The 25,501-nt window shown below is 34.6% G+C and overlaps 1 protein-coding gene and 1 long non-coding RNA gene across 3 annotated transcripts in view; one reads left to right on the top strand and one right to left on the bottom strand.

Annotated features, from left to right (window-relative positions):
• Positions 1 to 25,501, top strand: part of LOC139120884 (uncharacterized) — a 466,659-nt gene that overhangs the window by 248,462 nt on the left and 192,696 nt on the right. The window lies entirely within an intron of this gene.
• Positions 1 to 25,501, bottom strand: part of LOC139120881 (DNA-directed RNA polymerase II subunit RPB2) — a 412,063-nt gene that overhangs the window by 102,046 nt on the left and 284,516 nt on the right. For both annotated transcript variants that reach the window (XM_070685501.1, XM_070685502.1), the window contains one exon: positions 6,999 to 7,093. In XM_070685501.1, the coding sequence (XP_070541602.1) occupies positions 6,999 to 7,093 (95 nt within the window). The remainder of the gene's footprint in view (positions 1 to 6,998; positions 7,094 to 25,501) is intronic.

Below are 25,501 nucleotides of genomic sequence, written 5' to 3' on the forward strand. Positions count from 1 at the left end.
CTAATTAGGAAAGTTAATTACATATGCAATTACAGATTAATTAAAATGACACTGATAAATGTCTTTTTCAATGTTCATGTGAGCTTAACATTTGTACAAAGTTTCATGAAATTTGATGCAGTATTTCTTGACATATCAGCCTAATTAGAAACTTCAATAGGTGACATGATACTGCCACATGACGTGAAACAAATTGACAAGCATATGTATGAAATAGGTCAATGTCCTTGAATAAAATCAGTTGAGCTATGCCTGAGTATTATGGCTCTGTACATGAAAAAATCATAAAAAATGGCTGCACAGCAGCCATATTGGATTGTATCACAAAACTAATTGACGTGCATATGTATGACATTAGTCAATCTCCTTGTACAAACTCTGAATAAATTCACTTGATACATGTCTGAGTTATGGCTCTGTACATGAAAAAATTGTAAAAAAATGGCCGCCTGGCAGCCATATTGGATCATATCACAAAACAAATTGACGTGCATATGTATGACATAGGTCAATGTCCTTGTACCAACTTTGAATAAAATTGGTTGAGATATGCCTGAGTTACGGCTCTGTACATGAAAAATTCGTAACAAAATGGCCGCCTGGTGGCCATATTGGATCGTATCACAAAACAAATTGACATGCATATCTATGATATTGGTCTATGTCCTTGTATGAACTTTGAATAAAATTGGTTGAAACATGTCTGAGTTATGGCTCTGTACACGAAAAAAATCGTAACAAAATGGCCGCCTGGCGGCTATATTGAATGGTATCACAAAACAAATCAACATGCACATGTATGACATAGGTCAATGTCCTTGTACCAACTTTGAATAAAATCAGAAGCAACATGTCTGAGTTATGGCTTTGTACATGAAAAAATTGTAATAAAATGGCTGCCTGGCAGCAATATTGGATCGTATTGAAAAACAAATCGACATGCATATCTATGATATTGGTCCATGTCCCTGTACCAACTTTGAATAAAAATCGGTCGAAACATGTCTGAGTTATGGCTCTGTACATGAAAAAATCGTAACAAAATGGCCACCTGGCGGCCATATTGGATCGTATCACAAAACAAATCGACGTGCATATCTATGATATTGGTCTATGTCCTTGTATGAACTTATCTATGATATTGGTCTGAGTTATGGCTCTGTACACGAAAAAAATCGTAACAAAATAATATCTATGATATTCGTCTATGTCCTTGTATGATCATATTTACCTTGATGAGTTGGATATCAAAGAAACAACAGAGGGTAGGAACTCTGCTTCATATCTTGATCTGTTCCTACAAGTGGGTACTAATGGGCTACACACTAAGCTGTATGACAAAAGGGATGATTTCGATTTTGAAATCATAAATTATCCCCACTTGTCAAGTAATATTCCATCTGCACCTGCTTATGGTGTGTACGTGTCTCAACTTCTCAGGTATTGTAGGGCTTGTGATTCCTACACTGATTTTCAACTGAGGCACAGCTCATTGGCATCAAAATTACTGAGACAAGGATACACAACAAAAAGACTCGTTAGGACTTTCAAAAAGTTCTATGGTCGATATGACGACATTGTGGCCAAATATGACACCTCGGTCACACAAATGATTAACGACAGCATTCCCGGCTTTGACTTATTACAGTGATTCATATCCTGTATCTTTTCATACAATATTTAGACAATTTTGGGACCAATCCTGACGGGTGTAGCATGCTAGCAGGGTACGCTTACCCATTCCGGACACCTGGTACCACCACTAATTATCAGTGGTTCAGGATGGTCCTACTTAAATTTGTAAATCACAATTGTCCCATGGACCTGGTAATATATTACCTTGAATGGAAATGATTATTGGACCAGTTTAATGTCATATTGAATAAAATCGGTTGAAACATGTCTGAGTTATGGCTCAGTACATGAAAAAATTGAAACAAAATGGCCGCCTGGTGGCTATATTGAATGGTATCACAAAACAAATCAACATGCACATGTATGACATAGGTCAATGTCCTTGTACCAACTTTGAATAAAATCAGAAGCAACATGTCATATCAGACCAGTCCTTTTTGAGAAATACATTTTTTGACCAACAATAGCAAAAATTGCCTTAAAAATGCAAATTTGCATATTTCTGCACAATTTGAACAAATCTGAAATAGATCATCCCTAGGGACATATGTACCAAATATCAAAGCTATCTGACTGGTAGTTTTGAAGAAGAAGATTTTTAAAGATTTTTTTACCAAAAATGACAAAAATTGCCTTAAAAATACAAATATGCAAATTTCACCACGATTTGAACAAATCTGACTGAAGTCACCCTAAGTAAACTGCATATCAAATTTCAAAGCAATCAGACAAGCGGTTTCAGAGAAGTAGATTTTTTTACCAAAAACACCAAAAAATGTCCCAAAAATACAAATATGCAAATTTCACCTGGATTTGAACAAACTTACGTGAGGTTACCCCAAGTGAACTTCATATAAAATTTCAAAGCAATTGGACTTGTGGTTTCAGAGGAGAAGGCAATTGTTGACGGATGACGGACGACGGAGGAAAATCAACCTATTTGATAAGCTCCGCGTCACTGACAGCGGAGCTAAAAAAGGCTATCACACCACCATAATCCTCTTACACACTAGAACAAAGGCGTTCCCTGGGATCGCGAGCAATGGCTTTAAGATTTTTTGACCAAAAATGACAAAATTGCTCAAAAATAGTAATTTTCCCAATTTTGTCATAATTTCAACAAATTAGAAGAGTAACACCCTGCAAAGAGACAACCCAAATTTGAGAGCGATTGGGCTGGCGGTTTCAGAGAAGAAGAATTTTTACTGAAAATGGAGAAAAATCACAAAAAAATTCAGCAAAAATACAAAATTAAGGATATCTTCTCAATATTCATAAAACTGTATGAGGTTTACCTAAGGTACTTGCACACAAATTTTCAAAGCAATCAAAAAAGCGGTTCTTAAGTTATTAATTTTTAAGCATTTTCACATTTTGTAAGCTCATTTGCATAATTTTGGCAATGCAGACTTCATTTGAACAAAATCCCATCTATAGCCCAGGATGCATCCACACACCAAATACCAAGCTGAACCGTGCAGCAGTTTGCGTGTTTTTGATGTTGACGGACATACTGTACGTACATACATACATACATACATACAGACGCCATTGACTTCAGCCTATATGATAAACTCACATTGGTAAAACCATATGTGAGCTAATAAAATCAGTTGAAATGTGCCTGATTTATGGCTCCGTACATGAAAAAATTGTAACAAAATGGCCGCCATGCGGCCATATTGGATCATATTGTGAAACAAATTGATGTGCATATGATGTAGGTCAATGTCCTTGTAACAACTTTGAACCAGATATGAACTGTAAATGCTCACGTGTTTCATTGTACATGTATATTGCAGTTATGTGTAAATTTGAACCTTCGCCACATGTTTGCAACTTCATTGAAATTATTATGATCAACATAATGAACAATATTCACGACAGATTAAACTCTATCAGTCATTAAGTATTCAAATACACAATTATCTGAAATAGAAATAATTAATTTCTTTGACTGCTGTCATTGTATCACCACTTTATATAGCAAGTGTAATTGCCTTTGGTCAAGTCCTTCAAACTATATATTCCAAATTTTGAAAGCTCATTAGATATGCAAACTATTAATTAGCTGACATGAAAACTTTAAGTGCGAAATGACTTTCAATATTGGTATAACCTGGTATTATCATCAATAAACATAGCATGTTATGCCAACTTTGATCAAATAAATCCAAGCATGTATCCCTAATTAGGAAAGTTCATTAAATATACACATTAGGAATTGGCTGAAGCAAAAATGCTTTATAATGTTAGCCTACGTAATAGTATCTTTAATGTACATAGCAATTTTCATCAATTTTGGTCATGTAAATTCAAATATATATCCCTAATTTCAAAAATTCATTAAATATGCAAATTAAGAGCTAGATGAAGTAAAAATGCTTAATCACTTTCAATAATGTTGTATCATAGCATCTTTAATGTATACAGCAAGTCTTGTAAACTTTGGTTTAGTCAATACAGATAAATATCCCTGATTATGAAAGTTCATTAAATATGCAAATAAGGAATTGGCTAAAGTTCAAATGCTCAGTGACTTTCAATAATGTTCTATCATAGTATCTTTAATGTACATAGCAAGTTTCATCAACTTTGGTCAGGTCAATTCAGATAAATACCCCTAATTAGGAAAGTTCATAAAATATGCAAATTAGGAATTGGCTGATGTAAAAATGCTGAATGACATTTAATAATGTTTTATCATAGTATTTTTAATGTACATAGCAAGTTTCATCAATTTCGGTCATGTAACTTCAAATTTAAATCCTTAATTTCAAAAATTCATTAAATATGCAAATTAGGATTTGGATGAAGTAAAAATGCTTAATGACTTTCAGTAAGGTTAAATCATAGTATCTTCAATATGCATACCAAGTTTCGTCAATTTTGATCGAGTAAATTCAGATATATACACCTGATTAGGAAATTTCATTAAACATGCAAATTAGTAGTTATCTTTCACGTCACCCCTTAATATCTTTCAAAGCTGATATATCTTGGTGTGATCAACATTTGTAGCAAATCTCATCAAATTGTGTGCAGTAGTTGTCAATATATATCAGTTTTTTCTACAATCATTAATTATGCAAATGAGCAAAAAGTCAGCAAGCCACACCCACCAAAAAGTAATCAGTTCTTGCCATTTGCAAACTGAATCTATGTACCAGATTTGATTCTGATCTGATGAGCCGTTTTTGAGATATTGAGTACACAGACAGACGGATGAAGTAAAAATGGATCAGACAGACAGACAGACAGACAGACAGACAGACAGACAGACAGACAGACAGACAGACAGACAGACAGACAGACAGACAGACAGACACACAGACAGACAGACATCGCTGCGACATATGCCCACGTGTGTCAACACGTGAGCGAAAAATACCGTCAAGGACACTATATGCTCACATTCGGTTTGAATTGGTCCGTTCGAGAAAAATTTAAACCAGGAAAAACAAGAATGACAAAAGCAAATAAGGTCTCCAACTTAGGTACTTGAGGTCATCTTTAGGAACATGCATATCAACTTCTATAGCAATGGGAGAAGCAGATCCTAAATACATAAGCAAATGTCAACAACAAAAAACAGAGAAGGCTTGATAAAAAGAAAAGGTGGGAGTGGGCAAAAATTGCACAAGGGATCTGGTAAAAAAGTAATGCTACATCATCAATCTTCTAGACCCTACCCCCTCCTGAATATCAAATGTTCCACCCCTTGGTATTACATAAGACCAAATGACAGGAAGTACATTTACAACCTTGGAGATTTTTTAACTAATGCCATGAGTGTTATCATTCTAATGTAAACAGCACTTAAGTTAGTTACAGATGGTGAAATGCTTTCCACTGTGGGCAGTGATTATAACATCTGGAATTATCCTGGATCCAAATTTCTCATCGGTTCTTGTATGTCTTACATAGAAAAGTTGCAAAAATTGGTCCAACATTAAATAAATCACCTTAGCTTTGTTTTCTGGATCAAATTTTCCTACAGAATGATACCAAACATGACAAAATTATGTTCACAGCCTTCAAAATTGTCTCACAACATATCCTGGGTTGGTGTAGGTCATTTAAGGTCACAAACTGAGAAAATTACCTGAAATATACAAATTAAGGGGTTTCCCAACACTTTGAGCAGAAAATTTATCTAATAACATCTTTTGGGACTTTATACCAAATTACAAAGCTATCAAACAAGGGACTTTATACCAAATTACAAAGCTATCAAACAAGTAATTTTGAGATAAAGTTTTCTTGACCAAAAATGACAATATTGTCTTAAAAATACAAATTTGAATATTTCAGGACAATTTCAACATATGTAACTATTGTCATCTCTGTACGTCTGTGTACCAAATATGAAAGCTGTCTGTCCAGGGGTTTTAAAAAGGAAAGACTGTTTAAGATTTTTTGACCAAAAATGACAAAATTGCTAAAAATAGTAATTTTCCCAAATTTGTCATAATTTCAACAAATTAAAAGAGTAACACCCTTGCAAAGAGACAACCAAAATTTTAGAGCGATTGGGCTGGGGGTTTCAGAGAAGAAGAATTTTTACTGAAAATGAGAAAAATCACCAAAAAATTCAGCAAAAAATACAAAATTAAGGATATTATCACAATATTTATAAAACTGTATGAGGTTCACCTAAGGTACTTGCACACACACTTTCAAAGCAATCAAAAGAGCGGTTCTTGAGTTATTAATGCTTAACCATTTTCACATTTTGTGAGCTCATTTGCATAATTTTGGCAATGCAGACTTCATTTGAACAAAATCCCATCTACAGCCCAGTATACATCCACACACCAAATACCAAGCTGAAACGTGCAGCGGTTTGCGTGTTTTTGATGTTGACGGACATACTGTACGTACATACATACATACATACATGTACATACATACATACATACACACATACATTCAGACGCCATCGACTTCAGCCTATACGATAAACTCACATTGGTATAACCAAATGTGAGCTAATAAAATCAGTTGGGATGTGCCTGAGTTATGGCTCCGTGCATGAAAAAATCATAACAAAATGGCTGCACAGCGGCCACATTGGATCATATCACAAAACAAATCAACGTGCATATGTATGACTTATGAAGTAATCCTTTTACCAAGTTTGAATGAAATCGCTCCAGGCATCTCTGAGATAACTGCGTGACCAGACGGACGGACGGACTTGTGCACGCATGGACAGATATACGGACATGACCATACCGATAAGTCCCCCAGATGGTGTCCCTGGGGACTAACCAGAGAAAACAGGAAGCCTTTTTCAGGTCAACAAATTTCAAGAGTTACAGCTACAGGGGCTTCAAAGTAGTATACATTATACCATGTACCTTGGCATGTCTCTGGTGTGGGCTTTTCAAATACCTCTTCCTGATCTAAACCTTTCTTGGCCTCTTGGTCCCTGTACGACCGGTAGAAAACAGACCTGAAACAAAAAAGTTTTTTTCAAGTAGATGATTATGAGCTTGAAGAAAGTGTATATAAAACATCCTCATGTCATGATCTGCATTTTTTGCTCACATGTGTGGCATATGTCGCAGCGATGTCTGTCTGTCTGTCTGTCCGTCTGTCTGTCTGTGTCTGTTTGTCTGTCTGTCTGTCTGTTGGTCCAATATCTCAAAAACGGCTGATCAGATCAGAATCAAATCTGGTACATAGATTCAGTTAGCAAATGGCAAGAACTGATTAGTTTTTGGTGGGTGTAGTTTGCATACTTTTTGCTCATTTGCATAATTAATGATTTTAGAAAAAATTGATATACATTAAAAACAACAACACACAGTTTGATGGGATTTACTACAAATGTTGATAACACCAAGATGTATCAGCAATGGGAACCATTAAGGGGTGACATGAAAATAGTTGCTAATTTGCATATTAAATGAACTTTTGTAATTAGGGATATATATCTGATTTGACTTGATCAAAATTGACCAAACTTGGTATGTTTATTGAAGATATGATTTAACATTATTGAAAGTCATTAAGCATTTTAACTTCAGCCAATTCCTAATTTGCATATTTAATGAACTTTGCTAATTTGGGATATATATCTGAATTAACTGGATTTTAGTTGTTGAAACTTGCTGTATACATCAAAGCTACTGTGATATAACATTATTGAAAGTCAAAAGATACTTTTACTTCAGCAAATTCCAAATTTGCATATTTAATGAACTTTGCTCATTTGGGATATATATCTGAATTAACTGGATTTTAGTTGTTGAAACTTGCTGTATACATCAAAGATACTGTGATAAAACATCATTGAAAGTCAAATGACACTTTTACTTCAGCCAATTCTTAATTTGCATATTAGATGAATTTTCATAATAAGGGATATATTTCTGAATTAACTGGATCAAAATTGATGAAACTTGCTATGTACATTAAAGACACTATAATACAATATTATTGAAAGTCATTAAGCATTTTCTCTACAGCCAATTCCTAATTTGCATATTTAATTAACTTTCCTAATTAGGGATATATATCTGATTTGACCTGACCAAAGTTGACAAAACTTGCTACATGTATTGGAGATACTATGATACAACATTATTGAAAATCAATAAGCATTTTAAATTCAGCCAATTCCTTATTTACATATTTAATTAACTTTGCTTATTAGGGATATATATCTGAATTGACTGGACCAAAGTTGATGAAACTTGCTATATACATTAAAGATACTACGATACAACATTAATCAAAGTCATTAAGCATTTTTTCTTCAGCCAATTCCTAATTTGCATTTTCAATGAACCTTTTCTAATTAGGGATATATACTGGGATTTATTTGATCAAAGTTGGGAAAACATGCTATGTACATTGATGATTATACCAGGTTTAAACAATATCGAAAGTCATTTCACATTTTCATGTCAGCTAATTTTTAATTTACATATCTAATGAGCTTTCACGGTTTGGCATATATGGCTTGAAGGACTTGGCCAAAGGTAATTACACTTGCTATATAAAGTGGTGGTACAATGACAGCAGTCAAAGAACCTTAATATTTTTATTTCGGCTAATTACATATTTGTATACTTCATGATCTTTTAGAGTTAATCAGCGGTGAATATTGTTCATTTTGTTGATCATAATATTTTCGATGAAGTTGCAAACATGTGGCAAAGGTTCAAATTTACACGTAACTGCAATAATAATGAAACACGTGAGCATTTTCAGTTAATATCTGGTTACACAGGTGACTTAGCAGCTGACATAGCTCTGCTGTGATTACTCTTTTCTCAAGTGAAAAGGTTTTCTCCTATCTTCATCGTGAAACAAATTGACCAGTTAAAACCATACATTAGGCTATGTTCTCTTACAAGCTGTTTTTACCCATCAATAAAAATAAACTTGCCCATCCTACGTCATTACCATGACCATTAAGTTTATGTTAGAGATGGCATCAAAGATGGCATTGAAAACATTAACTGAATGGTGATGGTAATGACGTAGGATGGGCGAGTTTATTTTTTATTGACGGATTAAAAGCTTATAAGACAAGTCATCGTTGATGACACAGTCCCCACTTGTTAATGGGTACTATGATTACAGGACCTCAGAGAGGATAGAGTCCTCTTCATTAGGTCTGTGATAAAAATACTTTTTAATAAATTCACTTGATACATGTCTGAGTTATGGTTCAGGACATGAAAAAATCGTAATAAAATGGCCACACGGCGGCCATATTGGATCGTATCACAAAACAAATCAATGTGCATATGTATGACATAGGTCAATGTCCTTGTACAAACTTTGAATAGAATCAGTTGAGACATGCCTAAGTTATGGCTTTGTACATGAAAAAATCATAACCAAATGGCTGCCATATTGGATTGTACATGAAAAAAACGTAACAAAATGGCCACACAGTGGCCATATTGGACCTTATCACAAAACAAATCATGAGCATGTGTGTGACATAGGGCAATGTGCTTGTACCAACTTTGAATAAAATCTGTCGAGATATGCCTGAGTTATGGCGCGATACAAGAAAAAATCGTAACAAAATTGGCACATGGCAGCCATATTTGATTGTATCACAAAAAAAAATTGATGTGCATAGCTATAACATTGGTCAATGTCCTTATTCCAACTTTGAATAAAATCCTTTGAAACATGGCTGAATAATGGCTCTGTACATGAAAAAATCGTAATAAAATGGCTGCCTAGAGGCCATATTGGATCGTATCACAAAACAAATTGACATGCATATGTATGACATAGGTCAATGTCCTTGTACCAAGTACAAGTATAAATCGGTTGATATGCCTGAGTTATGGCTCTGTATATGAAAAATAGCGTCAATGACACTGTAGCTCCCATCCTGGACTATTTAGTGTTTGTTCTCTGGTCAGATATTTGAACATGTGTGAAAGGGATAAAGTGCATGAAGTGAAAATACTTAAATGAAATGTACTGGAGACAGTGAAATATGTTTAATGTAATTATTCAGAATATAAAATGGAAAAAATACAGAATTAGATATATCGAATACTGTGATACAACCATTAACTCAACAAGTCATTTACAATGACATAGTCCCCACTTGTAATAGGAGTATTAGTCTTGATGGGGCAGGAAAATGTGGTCATTAAGAAGTATCACTGGAGTGTATATGTTGAGATCTATGGGCACATAGGTCTATGTCGTTGTTCCCAATTTGAAACACATGAGGCATGTCTAAGTTATGGTTCTAAATCGGGAAAAAAGATCAGACCTCTAGCAGTATTGGCCAGCCAAGAAATACATATGCGCATTATAAATGAGGTACAAGATGTGACACCTTAAGGTCTAATATCCTATCAAAATTGGAGGGTATAGAACTTGTGGTTACTGAAATATGCATATATATGTATAATCAAGGTCAAAGGTCATCGAGGTCACATGACATTTTGGAAAAAAAAATTATATTGATAATTAATCCCTATATGCCAAAAAAACCAGATCTCTAGCTCTATTCGCTTGCCCAGAATGAGATGTGTACATAATTAATGAGGTAAAGCGTGTGTTTTCATAAGGTCTCCCATCCTACTAAATACAGAGGACATAGCACTTGTGGTTACTTATTTATTGACATAAACATATATTTTAGGTAAAAGGTCATCGAGGTCACATGACATTTGGTCAAAAAATTTCTCTCCTATAGTTATCCCTATATACCAAAAATCAGACATCCAGTTCTATTGGCTCGCTCAGAATGAGATATGTGCATAATTATTGAAGTACAGTATGTGGCGTCATAAGGTGTCCAATCAAACAAAACATGAAGGGTGTAGCACTTGTGGTTACTGAGTTATGGACAAATATGTATATTTGAGGTCAAAGGTCACCGAGGTCACGTGACATTTTGTCAAAAACATTGTTTTGCTCAGTTATCCCTATATACCAAAAATCAGACCTCTAGCTCTATTGGCTTGCTCAAAATTAGATATGTGCATACTAAATGAGGTACAATATGTGGCGTCATAAGCTGTCCCATCATACCATACATGCAGGCTGTAGCACTTGTGGTTACTGAGTTATGGACAAATATGTATATTTGAAGTCAAAGGTCACCGAGGTCACGTGACATTTTGTCAAAAAAAATTGTATTGCTAAGTTATCCCTATATACCAAAAATCAGACCTCTAGCTCTATTGGCTCGCTCAAAATTAGATATGCGCATAATTAATGAGGTACAATATGTGGCGTCATAAGCTGTCTCATCATACCATACATGAAGGCTGTAGCACTTGTGGTTACTGAGTTATGGACAAATATGTATATTTGAGGTCAAAGGTCACCGAGGTCACGTGACATTTTGTCAAAAAAATTGTATTGCTAAGTTATCCCTATATACCAAAAATCAGACCTCTAGCTCTATTAGCTCGCTCAAAATTAGATATGCGCATAATTAATGAGGTACAATATGTGGCGTCATAAGGTGTCCCATCATACCATACATGAAGGCTGTAGCACTTGTGGTTACTGAGTTACGGACAAATATGTATATTTAAGGTCAAAGGTCACCGAGGTCACGTGACATTTTGTCAAAAAAATTGTTTTGCTCAGTTATCCCTATATACCAAAATCAGACCTCTAGCTCTATTGGTCTCATCAAAATTAGATATGTGCATAATTAATGAGGTACAATATGTGGCGTCATAAGCTGTCCCATCATACCATATATGAAGGGTGGTAGCACTTGCGGTTACTGAGTTATGGACAAAAATGTATATTTGAGATCAAAGGTCATCAAGGTCACATGACATTTTGTCAAAATATCCGAGATATCTGCGTGAACGGATGGACTCACGGATGGACGAACAGACGGACATGACCCAATCTATAAGCTCACTGGACTTCATCCGTGGGGACTAAAAATTGTGTCACTGCATCCTTTTTGCAATATGAATATGATGAGAAACTAAATTTTTATTTTTCGTGGCCTTATACATGGGAGTCTATGGAGATCTGCCTTATACATGGGAGTCTATGGACGTGTAAACTAAAAATATGCAAATTTCACCACGATTTGCCCAAATTTGGGAAAGGTCACTCCTATGCACTTCCATACCAAGTTTCAAATCAATCGGACTTGTGGTTTCAGAGCAGGAGATTTTTTGACCAAAAATGGGAGAAAATAAAAAATTCATGAAAAATAGCAACTCCAAGATACTGACCCAAGATGTGCACAATCATTTCATGTCAGCCCAAAGTACTTACATGCTAATTTTTCATGTAATCTGCTCAGTGGTTATTGAGTTTTTTCAATTTTGACTGTTTTTACATTTTTTCACTTAATTTGCATATTTTTGGCAATGACAACTTCATTTGAACAAAATCTCATCTACAGCCCATCATCCATGTACACACCAAATATCAAGATGAAATGTACAGCGGTTTTGGAGTTTTTGATGTTGACGGACAGACATACAGACATACAGACATACAGACATACATACAGACATTTCCCTAGCCTATAAGAATAGCTTCCATTGCCATATATACATATGGCTATGGGAGCTAAAAAATCGTAACAAAATGGCCACCTGGTGGCCATATTGGATCGTATCACAAAACAAATTGATCTGCATATGTATAACATAGGTCAATGTCCTTGTACCAAGTTTGAATAAAATTGCTTGAGATATGCCTGAGTTATGGCTCTGTATATGAAAAAATAGTGACAATATCACTGTTCGCTCCCACATAGTTATCAAACAAACCAACAATTATATGAAACATAGACAAACATACAGACAGACAGACATACACAGACTGGCACAAAGTGATGACATTGGCCCCCAAGTGTGCCTTTGCCCATGGAGAGTGATAAAGATATAACAACAAGCAACCTAGTGGCCGATATAGCTCCGCTGTGTTTATGTACAGAATAACTATTTTTGACACATGTTGATGAAGAAGGTGGAAATCTTTGATAGCAAGTGGCCAGAAAAAAGTGGCTTAAATAGCTGCAAAAATACACACTTGAAGATTTCATCATAGTTTGCATATATCACATCAGCTCATCCCTAAGAACATGTCAACCAAAGCTATCTGATGAGTAGTTTTTTGAGAATAAAATTTTCTGACCAAAAATGGCAACAATTGCCCCCAAAAATAAAAATTGCAGATTTCATCATAATTTCAGAAGATCAAATTTAGTTCATCTATAGAAACCTGTATAATTTCAAAGCTGTTGGACCAGTACTTTTTGAGAAACTCATTTTTTAACAAAAAATAGTGACAACATCACTGTTCGCTCCCATATAGTTATCAAAACATGTCAACAATTGTATGAAACATGGACATACATATACAGACAGACTGACATACACAGACTGGCACAGAGTGATGACATTGACCCTAAGTGTGCCTTGGCCCATGGAGAGTGATAAAGATATAACAAACAGCTGAATGTAATGATAAAATAGTTAAGTATAGGCTTATACAGGCACTGAGAGTGAATATGTTACAGCAATTTGATTAGTTTCTTTTCCTTTACTACTTCTGAGATAATATTGAAGACAATCAATCTGCAAGGCAGTTTATATATTGACAAATATGTTATCTTTTACAAGCACACAGTAAACTGTTCTTGATTTTTCATTTACAATATTTGACATACACTGAAATACGTAACATGCAACCAATGTTTACACTTTGCCCATACCCCAGATACATGGAGAAATTTCAACATACAATCATCAACTCAGAAACCCTACAGGGAAAAGTAAACATTGTTTTCTTCCAGAACAGCTGGTACATCCACATCTGGAACAACTTACAAACTTAACCAATTACACAAGGATGATGACACAAGAGATAAAGTTAAACTGTGGTGAACTTGACTATTCTTTTCAAATTCTTACCTAACTTGACATCTTAAACTAAAATACACTGCATGGTTAATTGTGCACAAAAATACATCAGGGTGGACCATTTGATAAGGGATGGTGTCTGGAAGATCGATAAGGTACATTATCTTTTTTATCCGATCCATTGTACATTCTTTTTTCCCCACTCTCCCACCTTTTCTTTTTGTCAAACCTTCTCTGGCTGAATTTTTTATTGGCATTTGTTTGGAATTTTTTCAAAATCTGCCAGGATTTTTTTACCGCATTTCAACACCAAATACAGTTTATCATATCAAATGCTTACTAAATCACCACATTATATACTCTTAGTTCCAGTACCGGTAGGTACAAAATTACCAAAAAAATCTTAAAAACAAAATGAAAGATATCCCAGTAAAACTGAAAGTTTCGCAAAGTTGCCCCAAAAATTCAAAATTCCGGATTTCAACTTAATTTCAATATATCTTATTAAGGACCAGTTTACTAAATATTAAAGCAATCAGACTGGTAAATTTTGAGAAACAAATTTTTTGACCAAAAATGAGAAAAATTGCCCCCAAAATACAAAATTGCAGATTTCATCCTATTGTTAAATATATCTAATTAACATAAACCCTAGGAACCTGTACACTAGATATCAAAGCTACCAGATCAGAAGTTTTAGGAGAAAAATATTTTGACCAAAAAATGCAAAAATTGCCCCCAAAATAAAAAAAAAATTGCCAGTTTCAACATACCTTCAATACATTATATTGAGATTAATCTTAGATACCTGTATACCAAATACATGTATCAAAGCTATCAAATCAGCAGTTTTTGGATTAAAAAATTTTTTATCAAAAATTGGGAAAATTGCCCCAAACTAACAAATATGACAATATCAATACAATTTGTACAAGCAAGACTGAGGTCATTCTGAGGAACATGAATATTAAGTTTCATAGCAATCAGACGAGCAATTTCAGAGAACAAGATTTTTTGACTAAAAACGGAAAAAATACCCTAAAAATACAAACATGCAAATTTCATCCAAATTTTCGCACACATAATTTAGAATACCTAAACAAATCTGCATACCAAGTTTCAACCAAATCTAACCAATGCTTACTGAGTTTTAGCCATTTGCAGGATTCTTCCTTTTTTCCCCCTCATTTGCATATTTTTGGCACTGACATGTTAATTTGAACAAATTCACATCTCCACCCCTAGATGCACCTGTACACCAAATACTAAGACAGTAGGTGCTACGGTTTAGTTTTTGATGTGGACGGACTAACAGGCATACATACATACTTACATACATACACACACACAGACGCCATTTTGCCACCTTATACGAATACCTCCCATTTGCATATATACATATGCATATATGGGAGCGTAAAAATGGAAAAAATTGACCCAAAAATTCAAAATTGCAGATTTCATCATAATTTCAATAAATAATATTTAGTTCATCTATAGAAACCTATATACCAAATTTCAAAGCTATCAGATGAGTAGTTTTGGACATACACATTTTTTGACCAAAAATGGCAAAAATTGCCCCAAAAATACAAAATTATAGATTTCATCAGAAATTCAATATATATTACTTAGTTCATCTATAGAAACCTGTATACCAAATTTCAAAACTATCAGACCAGTACTTTTAGAGAAATACATTTTTGACCAAAAATGGCAAAAATTGCCTTAAAAATACAAATTTGCATATTTCTGCACAATTTGAACAAATGTGAAATAGATCATCCCTAGGGACATATGTACCAAATGTCAAAGGTATCTGACAGGTAGTTTTGAAGAAGAAGATTTTTAAAAGATTTTCTTACCAAAAACGACAAAAATTGACTTAAAAATACAAATATGCAAATTTCACCACGATTTGAACAAACCAGACTGAAGTCACCCTAAGTAAACTGCATATCAAATTTCAAAGCAATCGGACAAGCGGTTTCAGAGAAGAAGATTTTATACCAAAAACATAGGGCCGAAGCCCCTGAACCTACTATAGACATGGATACAAATTAAGCATTTCCTGACTGTATGAAATTATCTCACTAAGGTCATCCTAGGGACATGCAAACCAAATATTAAAGCTGTCTGACCAGCGGTTTTGAAAAAACGAGCGACTCAACAGTTGACAGAGCTCTTCTGTGTTATGTAGAGAATAACCTTTTGTGATACATGTATTGATGAAGGAGGTGGATATCTTTGATAGCTCATTTCAGGATGGCCTGACCAAAAATGGAGAAAAATTCCGTAAAAATACAGATTTGCATATTTCATCAGACTATATTAGTCTATAATAGCAAATAAATGAGGGTTAATTACATTCTAATTAAAGTAAACAAGACTTGCTTAAATCAAGATTTACGTCATAAAAAAACAGCATATCTGTCAGGTTATAAAGAATCTTGAGCTGGTTATCTTTCAATATCAGTATTTTCATCCTATTAACCAAGCAAATTTTAACTTTCAAATTAACATTGTAAGTAAGTTCTGTTGAATAAGTTGAGACTGTATGTACTCAGAGAAAGCACACTGAAGAGACATATGTTTGAAACTTAAGAAGTTTAAGGTCATCAAAAGCATTATAAGGAATCATGTTACACTTTCATTGCACTGTTTACACAGATTGCGTAATTGCTATAAGTAGCACATGAGGAATCTTACAGCCCAGCTTTACCATAAAAACCCTATCACTTTGACCACTCTTTTAACTGACCACTCTGTTTTTTTCCTCAAAAAGAAATCTTATTTTATCCTTACCAAGTCAACCATAAATGGAAATTAGAACTTTCTCTATCTCTATTTATTTGACCACCCTATCATGACAAACCATTTTGAGCAATTTCTTTTAGATAACATAAATGGTGGTTCAGAATATATCAAAGTTGGGATTCAGGAAAGTTGCCTTTACATGTTTTAATCCTCCAAGATGGTAAGCATTTCACTATGAACTGTCAAAAAAAGTTGAACTTTCTGATAATTCCACACTAAAATTATTTTGGCTTTGATGATTTCCTAATTAATTCAATTATTTAAAATCATATTCATTATTTTTTTTCTGGGTGAATTGATAGGGTTTATACAGTACAAGAATTACATACAATGTAAGTCAAATTTTGACCAAAAATGACAAAAAAATTCCTTAAAAATATACATTTGCATATTTCATCACAATTTGAACAAATCTAAGTTGGTTATCCCTAGGGACCTGTATACCAAATAACAAAGCTGTCTGATCAGCTGTTATGAAGAAGAAGATTTTTAACCAAAAACACCTTTTTTGGCATTAATTTGCCCATTTTCAACAACATCAAAAAATTAACAAAAATGGTTTCTCAAAATCACATTTTTCATCTACACAACAAATATCAAATCAGTAGGTACTGCGGTTCTCAAGATATTTGAGTGGACAGACGCCTCACAAACGGACATACATACATACATACATACATACATACATACATACATACATACAGACTGACGACGGACGGATACCCATCCCAATAGCTTCTATAGACTATAGTCTATAGTAGCTAAAAATAGCCCAAAAATGCAAATATGCAAATTTCACAACGATTTGCCCAAATTTGGGAAAGGTTACTCCTATACACTTCCATACCAAGTTTCAAATCAATCAGACTTGTGGTTTCAGAGAAGAAGATTTTTTGACCAAAAATGGAAGAAAATAAAAAAAAATTCATGAAAAATAGCAACTCCAAGATACTGACCCAAGATGTGCACAATCATTTCAGGTCAGCCAAAAGTACTTACATGCTAATTTTTCATGTAATCTGCTCAGTGGTTATTGAGTTTTTTCAATTTTGACTGTTTTTACATTTTTTCACTTAATTTGCATATTTTTGGCAATGACAACTTCATCTGAACAAAATCTCATCTACAGCCAATCATCCATGTACACATCAAATATGAAGATGAAATGTGCAGCGGTTTTGGAGTTTTTGATGTTGACGGACAGATATACAGACATACAGACACACAGACATACATACATACAGACAGTTCCCTAGCCTATAAGAATAGCTTCCATTGCCTCTCTTGTCATATAGCCTAGTAGAAAGGTGACCATTAGAGTCAAATTCAAGTAAAATGTCCAGATATGAAGCAGAAAAGGCCGTTTCTGTAGTTTCTTTAATCTCCAATTCTGGAGGATAAATCATAGCGAGATATTTACTGAATTCAGAGTTATTCATATGTTATTTTGTGCAGATTTGTTGGTTGTATCATTTACATGTTTGTTTGACAGTTTGTTTGTTGTTATGGGTGTTACTGTCAAGTATACTTCTTTGCTTGCATTATAACAGAGGTTACTTTGTTGGTTTACATGATACAGGTTATTATGTGTACTTTTATTGGCTATATCTTTATTTGCATTATGAAGGCCAATATGTTGCGTTGTGTTACTTATAGTTTGATTAGTTACATTGCACAAGATATTTTGATTGCCTTCTGTTGGTAAAATAACTTTGTAGGTAGGCACTTTCCTTTAGAGAGAGACAAAAATATCATCAGTCAACTTTTTTGAATCTTCCAAAAACGAACAATTTCTGCTGAAATAGGAAGAAGTTGGCCAAGACCAATATCACGGGCAGTGTACATCTGCTTGCTTGCTGTTCAGAGTCGGACATCATTCTCGCGAGACCACTGATATCAAAACTCTCGCGAGACTGTATGCAATAAATAATGAAGTGTCTGAACTCCCAAACAACACTCAATCAAGCTCGAGAGAATAGCGAGTCGGCAAACAACTAAAAAGAACCAGTATTTTATTCTTCTGTACCATTTTGTCAAGAAGAAACTCCATTTTGCCTTTACTGAGAACTAGGCATGATTTTCTATCGCCGGTTTTGTTTTCAACACAAAACTATTTTTTAACTCAAGGACAGGTATTTCACATCCTTTTGTCACTAATGACAACATTTTACTTAATATCTATGCAACTTGCCTGGAGAATCGGCTTCAAAACAATAATTTAGCTGTTTCAATATGCAAAATGCAGACACTACGTCCAAGTGCCTGTGCATAGTTTGTTCAACAAATGGGCCATGGTCGCGTACATCTAGCCTGGCCATGGCTCTTTTTGGCACATGGTGGCTTCCTGGTGTTACTAGCTTCCACTTAAAGCATCCAAAAGACCGACAACGTACTATCGAGATAATGATACAAGTTTTGAAATTAGTAATGCAGGAAAGGTTTGAGGGGTCGAAACAGTTCTGGGTACAGATTAAGATTACTAGAAGCCAAACTTTACCAAAGGACAAACATGTTTAATGGTTTTCATTTTGTCGACACCACAAAGACATGCCAAATACAAGAGTTTATTTCTCGTTCTTATGGTGTAAGTCCCAAATGATCAGTCGTGACTGGTTAGCATTGAATTTCTTCAAAAACATCCGTACTAGGTAGGTTTTGTCGGCGCATTCACACACATTGACAAAAATATTACCCCAAACCACAGTCCTTACAAAACTGTACAGTAGAGCCGTTTGGACGCATTTTCTACTCATATGAAACATGCCCCAGCGAGATTTTCCTAATCTGTTGCTTTGGCAATGGTATTGTACCCAGTCAAATTCAACGACAAAGCTCTGCACACATGTCAACTAGTACTAGTACTAGTACTTATTCTACCACAACCTACATTTTCACTTTATGTCTATGATGGACAAAGAAATCATTTTTGCAATGCATCCACCTAAAATGACATTTTTGCTGTGGCAGCCTGTAGGAATGAAGTTCAATGTTCCATTGAAAAATGGCCCTGTGACCCCCTTTGATATTCACATGGTCATAATATAATCAACAATGCAAATAGACTGTTCATGACAAATCATCCAACCAACCGCGGAGCTGTTGCAGTTGCACATTTGCCACTAACATGCTGCAACAAGTCACATAAACTTTTATTTTGCAAAATACACAAGTAAAATGCCACCACGTTTCAAAGCAAAATAAAGCATAACAAATAATATTGTACTCTACCCATACCTTCATTTTTCAATGCATGTTGACTTCTTTGTTCTCGTGGTAACCCGACTATTCACGCCATACATGCTTTCGATCAACAGCAGAAAACATAGTTCTGTGGCATGATGATTCCACTTTGAAACCATCACTGTTATCAGTGAAGTGAATATATTCACAGAAAATCGTATTTCCATGCTAATAAACCACCATCTTACAACATTAAACATCCTTCAGCCTCATACTAAATTCATTGTCTTAATACAAATTAATACGCATGAAAACAGGTCCGGGAGCTAGTTTTGTGACTTAAGTCAGGTGAAAAATGCTAAGGGTCATAACAAATGTGAGAAATCTAAAACATGAAATTTGTTGGGTTTTTTATTGAGTTTGTTGCCAATAGAGAATGGAAAGCTCTGGTACTTCCATTCACTGCATCATGCATATTTCTAGCATTCATCAAAACCACATTTCTGTTCCACAACTCATAAAACAGTTCAAAATGCAGGATTGGTGTACCCTATAAGAATGCATATATGGAAGGCCCCTAAAAATCACTTGCTTAACCAGGTATGAACTGAAAAATGCTCACGTGTTCATTATATATTGTGGTTATGTGTCAATTTGAACCTTTGCCTCATGTTTGCAACTTCATTGAAAGTGTTATGACCAACATAATGAATAATATTCACCACAGATTAATTCTAAATCCAAGTATATCCCTTTTCCTGTCAAGTCCATATTTCACCATCAGGCCAAGATGGTTAAACTTAATGAAACACAACATATTCCATATGGTGTATTTTAACATAATACTGTACATTTGAAGGCTGTTGAAAACATAAATACTGTAAACGTGATTTTTTTGGACTAAAGATGCTATAACATACCAAGCCAAGTGGGTGAAAATACGTCATGTTTTGGTTCAATTCCGCTTTTTACTGACTTGGCTGATGGGGAAGTTATACTGTCTGGCTGGAAAAGGGTTAAATCCCAAATCAGGAAAGTTCATTAAAATAAGCAAATTAGGAATTGACTGAAATTTTCTCATTAAATATGCAAATTACGAATTGGCTGAAGTAAAAATGTTAAATGAATTTCAATAATGTTGTATCATAGTATCTTTAATGTACAAAGCCAATTCCTCAACTTTGGTCTAGTCAAGACAGATGAATAAGTTATCCTTAATTAAGAAAGTTCATTAAACTTGCAAATAATGAATTGGCTATCAATCAATCAATCAATTCAACTTTATTCATCCCTTAAGGGCAATTCAGATTGGCGGACAACACACAAAATATCACAATAAACAACAAAACAAGACTAAAACTAAAAAAAAAGTGACAACACACAACGACCGTTAAGATACATCATTTAAACATAGGGCCAAAAATCCTGAAGCTACTATAGACATGGATACAAAATTAAGTATTTCCTGACTGTATGAAATTATCTCACTAAGGTCATCCTAGGGACTTGTAAACCAAATATTAAAGTTGTCTGACCAGCGGTTTTGAAAAAACAAGCAACTCAACAGTTGACAAGAGCTCTGCTGTGTTATGTAGAGAATAACCTTTCATGACACATGTATTGATGAAGGAGGTGGATATCTTTGATAGCTCATTTCAGGATGGCCTGACCAAAAATGGAAAAAAAAATCCGTAAAAATTCAGATTTGCATATTTTAACAAATCTAAGTTGGGTTATCCCTAGGGACCTGTATACCAAATAACAAAGCTGTCTGACCAGTGGTTATGAAGAAGATTTTTTACTACAAACGCCTTTTTTGGTGCTAATTTGCATACATACATACATACATACATACATACATACATACAGACTGACGGTGCAAGCCTGATGGATACCCATCCCAATAGCTCTATAGACTATATTAGTCTATAGTCTATAGTAGCTAATAAACGAGAGTTAATTACATTCTAATTAAAGTAAACAAGACTTGCTTAAATCAAGATTTACGTCATAAAAAAATAAAAAAACAGCATATCTGTCAGGTTATAAAGAATCTTAAGCTGGTTACCTTTATCAGTATTTTCATCCTATTAACCAAGCACATTTTAACTTTCAAATTAACATTGCAGGTAAGTTCTGTTGAATAAGTTGAGACTGTACGTACTCAGAGAAAGCACACTGAAGAGATAAATGTTTGAAACTTAAGAAGTTCAAGGTCATCAAAAGCATTATAAGGAATCATGTAACTTTCATTGCACTGTTTACACAGATTGCATAATTGCTATAAATAGCACATGAGGAATCTTACAGCCAAGCTTTACCATAAAAACCCTATCACTTTGACCACTCTTTTAATTGACCACTCTATTTTTTTCCTCAAAAAGTAATTTTATTTTATCCTTACCAAGTCAACCATAAATGGAAATTAGAACTTTCTCTATCTCTATTGACTATTTTGAGCAATTTCTTTTAGATAACATACAGGGCACAATAAATGACAGTTCAGATAATGTCAAAGTTGGGATTCAGGAAAGTTGCCTTTACATGTTTCAATCCTCCAAGATGGTAAGCATTTCACCATGAACTGTCAAAAAAAGTTGAACTTTCTGATAATTCTACACTAAAATTATTTTGGCTTTGATGATTTCCTAATTAATTCAATTATTTAAAATCATATTGATTATTTTTTTCTGGGTGAATTGATAGGGTTTATACAGTACAAGAATTACATACAATGTAAATCAAATTTTGACCAAAAATGACAAAAAAATTCCTTAAAATTTAAAAATACACATTTGCATATTTCATCACAATTTGAACAAATCTAAGTTGGGTTACCCCTAGGGACCTGTATACCGAATAACAAAGCTGTCTGACCAGCGGTTATGAAGAAGAAGATTTTTTACCAAAAACACCTTTTTTGGCATTAATTTGCCTATTTTCAACAATATCAAAAAATTAAAAAAAATGGTTTCTCAAAATCATACTTTTCATCTGCACAACAAATATCAAATCAGTAAGTACTGCGGTTCTCAAGATATTTGAGTGGACGGACGCCTCACAAACGGACATACATACATACATACATACATACATACATACATACATACATACAGACTGACGACGGCCGCCGGACGGATACCCATCCCAATAGTTTCTATAGACTATAGTCTATAGTAGCTAAAAACAACAAAACAGCAAAAAATGCCCCAAAGATACAAATATGCAAATTTCACCAAGATTTGAACAAACTTAAGTAAGGTCACCCCAAGTGAACTGCATATAAAATTTCAAAGCAATCGGACTTATTGTTTCAGAGGAGAAGGCAATTGTTGACGATCATCCCTAGGGACCTATGTACCAAATATCAAAGCTATCTGACTGGTAGTTTTGAAGAAGATTTTTAAAGATTTTTTTACCAAAATCGACAAAAATTGCCTTAAAAATACAAATATGCAAATTTAACCACGATTTTAACAAATCTAACTGAAGTCACCCTAAGTAAACTGCACATCAAATTTCAAAGCAATCAGACAAGCTGTTTCAGAGAAGATTTTTTTACCAAAAACAGCAAAAAATGCCCCAAAAATAGAAATATGCAAATTTCACCACCATTTAAAGAAGCTTAAGTGAGGTCACCCCAAGTGAACTGCATATAAAATTTCAAAGCAATCGGACATGCTGTTTCAGAGGAGAAGGCAATTGTTGACGGATGACAACGACGAACGACGACAGAAAATCGACCTATTTGATAAGCTCCACAACTCTGACAGCAGAGCTAAAAAAGCAGAAGACATATTTGTAAATGGTTTGTTGAGTGACAATCATGTATGCATTCCTTTAACCCTTTCACCACCATGGTTTGCCCCAAATCCATTGTTTTCTATGGTAAAGTTGGACCTGTATACAGGGAACTGGGGTTGAAAGGGTTAAAAATTTGTGGTTATAAGGTATAACAGTAGTGTAAGAATAATGAGGTTAGAATAAATGTAGTAAAGCTAAGTTGACAGTAATTAAGATAAGATTACAAAATTATACACTATACTCTAAGCTAACGAAATCTGAATGAAATAAATGTTGAAAGTAGTAATTGAAGCTAAGTGAATTACTGCTCAAAGGTTGGTAGAAGGCCACCACAGGAATTGGTCAATACCATGGTGTTGGAAACGTATTAAAGGCGGAGCCTCCCTTTAAAAGGACGCCAAGGTATGGCAGCGTTCATTGTGTAAGTGGACACAAAACAGGCAACACGTGGGCTCACGCTCCAGAAAATGCCACTTTTTAGTTTTCCCCGCCGCAAAAACACAGACAGACTGCCAAGCGGTCAGTGCAAAGTTGCTGCCGATCGAACTCTGTGGTTATATTCCAAGTCTAACACGACTGGAAGACAATTTTTTAGGAAATTCGAGCGTTTGTGGTAGGGAATCAATGACCATTGGCAAGTTGAACCAACTGTCAATCAAAAGCTTGCATAAACTCTGTTTGCAGGATTAGCAAAATGTAACAAAATGTTGAGATCAGTTTGTGTAATTAATGTTATAGAAATCAAAACATTGTACTGGCCAAGCGTTTGACTGGGAGGAGAACTCCACTAATGCGAGAACCTGGGATTGAAAAGTGCGGCTTTAAAAGCCAATCTTGCCTGCCACCAATATTACAAAAAGGTCTATAAATATTAGTCAATTTAAGGGGGCAAGATGATCTAGTAGGGCAGCAAAGTCATGGTCATCTTTTTGTCTAATACCTTGTGTAATTTTATGAACTTTTACATAAATCTTGCTATAGATTTGTTGCTAATGGGCAATAAGTGTGTTTCTGATCATTTGAGAGCAATTCATCCATGACAGGTTTAAATTGTAATATAGCTTCTATATAAAGGGACATTATTTGTATCTTTTGATTTTTTTTTCATTTTTTCGATGACTGAAATCCCTGGTCATATCAATAGGAGACCTAAATTGTGACTATGGACAGCTTCAAGCATATGTAAAACCACCTTCTTGCTCTTTACTGCAAGGTTCAATGTTGGTAAGGGCGTCCGCGCGATTTGAACCAACCGCCATGATTAAACCCAAGCACATGACCAATATTACTACGCAGACGTCAACTATCAAAGTACAGCTACACACTAACTTCAGCACAATACATATCGATGAGCTCACTGCGCATAAACAAATCCACGTCTCACAAACTACTGTCAAATAGTGAAATTAACAGGGCATTTGCTTGTAAGTTTGATTTTAGTATCGATGACACAGACTGTGAAACAGAAATAAAACCATAAATGCAATTGGGTCAATGGTAAAACTAAAACGATGTTGGATTGCTGTGGTGATAGTGAAACAGGTACAGAGTAGTGCATTTTCTGTGCAATTGATCGTTAGCAAATCTTCGTCTAGTTTTAAGATTTTTAGGGCATTTTCTCGCCATTATGTTGGTTCGTTTTACAAACACGACATGATCACTTGTTGAACTTGGAAACATCACTCGGACTGAACAGTGCACGGTGTAGCATTCTG

The sequence above is a fragment of the Ptychodera flava genome, chromosome 20 (assembly GCF_041260155.1).
Source record: "Ptychodera flava strain L36383 chromosome 20, AS_Pfla_20210202, whole genome shotgun sequence".
In the NCBI taxonomy this organism is placed as follows: Eukaryota; Metazoa; Hemichordata; class Enteropneusta; family Ptychoderidae; genus Ptychodera; species Ptychodera flava.